At 44.9% G+C, this 2,645-nt stretch overlaps 1 protein-coding gene across 1 annotated transcript; it reads right to left on the bottom strand.

Annotated features, from left to right (window-relative positions):
- Window positions 1–224: 224 nt before the first annotated feature.
- Window positions 225–2,095, bottom strand: GAE6 (UDP-D-glucuronate 4-epimerase 6). The gene has a single exon (XM_088126697.1). It carries the CDS (start codon window positions 1,975–1,977, stop codon window positions 595–597), a length of 1,383 nt encoding a protein of 460 aa, XP_087982823.1. The 5' UTR covers window positions 1,978–2,095; the 3' UTR covers window positions 225–594.
- Between the last annotated feature and the right edge of the window lie 550 nt (window positions 2,096–2,645).

Here is a 2,645-nt window from a genome sequence, read left to right as displayed (position 1 = left end):
TAATTAATGTGGACTCTAGTTGAATTTTCAACCAAAATAAAAAAATTTAAAAGGAAAAAGAATATTAATTATCAATTTACTTTGTTCCCGTAATTCTTTATGATTTCGTCAGAATTCATGAATCGTTTCAAATACACGTGTTACATATTCAATATGGTAATAACAAAGACCGTTTATAAATTTTGATCAAGACATAAAAATCAAATTAAATTATAAAGATCAAATTGAAACTCAATAATGACTTTTGATATCACAATTTCTGATTGGTAATTAACACGAAATCAAACGGCTGAGATCCACACCCATTCCAGTAGACCCCACACCATCCAATTATTACATCATCTCTCTCTCCTATTTCCCTTCCCTTTTTTTTTCTGTATCAAATTACAAAATATTATTTTCCCATATAATTTAATTCATATCTATTTTCTTTTTCTACAGCATGAACAACGGCTGTGGACGGACAGTTTCGATCCTCTACAGCAGAGACCACAATAATATAAGTAAAAATACCCCTCCGTGGAAAAAAAAAAAGAAAGAGAAGGAAAAAGAGACGACGAAGGCCATGTGATGATGACGGCGACAGCCAATCAATCAAGCGGATTCCTCGGGAGAGTGATTATTTTTCTCATTTTCCCTTTTTACCCTCGTCTGAATCCCGTAATACCCAACGTACCACTTCACGAACTTCCGGAGCCCCGTGGGGAGATCCGTGGACGGCCGGTACCCGAAATCCCTAAACGCCAAACTAACATTCGCGTGAGTGAACGGAACGTCGCCGTTTCGCGGCATCGTAATTACTCGCTTCTTCGCCTTCGTGTTCAGCAAACTCTCCAGCGTGGCCACCAGTTTCCCGACCGGCACCGGCGAGGTATTCCCGAGGTTGTAGATTCTCAGCTGCGCCGGAGCTTTCTTCTTTCCGCCGCTGCCGGTGGACTTCTCCGCCGTGTCGAGAGCGCCGAGGCAGCCTTTCACGATGTCGTCGATGTACGTGAAGTCACGCGCCACCTCCTTCGCGTCGTGCGTCCGGTAGATGTCGATTTGTTTGCCGTGGAGGATGTCTTTGGTGAAGAAGAAGTAGGCCATGTCGGGGCGGCCCCAGGGGCCGTAGACGGTGAAGAATCGGAGTCCGGTGAGGGAGAGGCCGTAGATGTGGTTATAAGTATGAGCGATTTCCTCGCCGGCTTTTTTGGTGGCGGCGTAGAGACTCGCCGGCTGGTCGGTCCGGTGAATCTCGGAGAAGGGATTCTCGGTGTTCAATCCATAGACGGAGCTGGAGGAGGCCCAAACGATCGCCGGCTGAGGATCGGCGGTTTTGGCGACTTCTAGAAGGTTCACGAAACCGGCAATGTTGGAGCTGATGTAGGATTGGGGATTCTTCATCGCGTAACGGACGCCGGCCTGCGCTGCCAGGTGGAGGACGTGCGTGAACGGGACCACATCGAAGAGCTTCGAGAGCAATGCGGCGTCGTTTAGATCTCCTTCCACGATGAAAATCTGGTGCTTCTGGAGCAGCGATTGCCGCGCGCGTTTCAACGACGGATCGTAATAGTCGTTGAAGTTATCCAGCCCTAGAACTCCATCGCCGCGTTTCTTCAGAGCCATGGAGCAGTGGGACCCGACGAAGCCGGCAGCGCCGGTGACCAGGACCGACATTCCGTTCGGGCGGCGGGGGGTGGAGGAGTGCCGGACCTGCTTCTCCCAGGCCGCGCCGCCGTGGCCGCTCCCTCCGTAGAACGCGGAGGAGAGGAAATTCCGGTGAGTGTGGAAATGGTGCTGACCTCCGGCGCCGTTGTCGCCGGACAGCGGCGGGTAGTTGAGAGTGAAGAGGAAGACGAGGACGAGAGCGACGAGGAGGGTGGCGCGGAAGAGGAGCTTGGAGGAGGCGTTGAGGAGCTTGGTGCTGTTGACTTTGCGGAGATAGCTGTTGTAGCGCTCGAGCTTGAGGGTTTTGCTGGTGTCCGGCGGAGACGCCATTGTTGATCGGAGTGGAGCTCGGAGGTTGGAGTGGAGCTCTGAAACTGAGGGGGCGGTGGAGAGATTAATATAGGGAGGAGAGAGAAGTGGGGCCCGGGAAGAGGAGAGAGAGAGAGAGGCTATTGGTTAATGACAACTTTTTTTCTTTTCTTTTCTCTTCTCTATCTCTTTCAATCTTCGTTATTCTTACAGATGGAAAGTGGCATATAACAGACCCTTCCCAAAATACCCTCCGTTTTTCTTTATATTACTTTTTTTTGTCCTTTCCCATTCATCTATATTTTAAAAAAAATTAATTAATTAAAATATTATTTATATTAGTAGTATTAAATATTGGTTGATAAGTCGTCTATTGACATTTCTATTATATTACTATTAAAAAAAATAGATAAGGTATGAACAAAATATGTCTAATATATACATAATATTAATATTAATCATTTTTTACTTATTTGGAAATAGAAAAATATTTATTTATTAATTTAAATATCTTTTACTATTTTTTAATTTCTCTAACTTTTTAAAAATATTTTATCGATATTGAAACCTTAATATTTCTATCGATATTAACATATTAAACCTAGTGTTTCTCTTAGAGGAAAAAAACTTAGAAAAAGTGCTTAAACTTTGTGTCATTAACATGTTTAGTATTCTTTCTTAATTTATAA

The sequence above is a fragment of the Momordica charantia genome (genome assembly GCF_013281855.1).
Source record: "Momordica charantia cultivar OHB3-1 chromosome 7 unlocalized genomic scaffold, Mcharantia_2.0 BLBB01000007.1, whole genome shotgun sequence".
Lineage (NCBI taxonomy): Eukaryota > Viridiplantae > Streptophyta > Magnoliopsida > Cucurbitales > Cucurbitaceae > Momordica > Momordica charantia.
The sequence above is the reverse complement of the archived record's forward strand: the minus strand, read 5'-3'. Positions and strand labels throughout refer to the sequence as shown.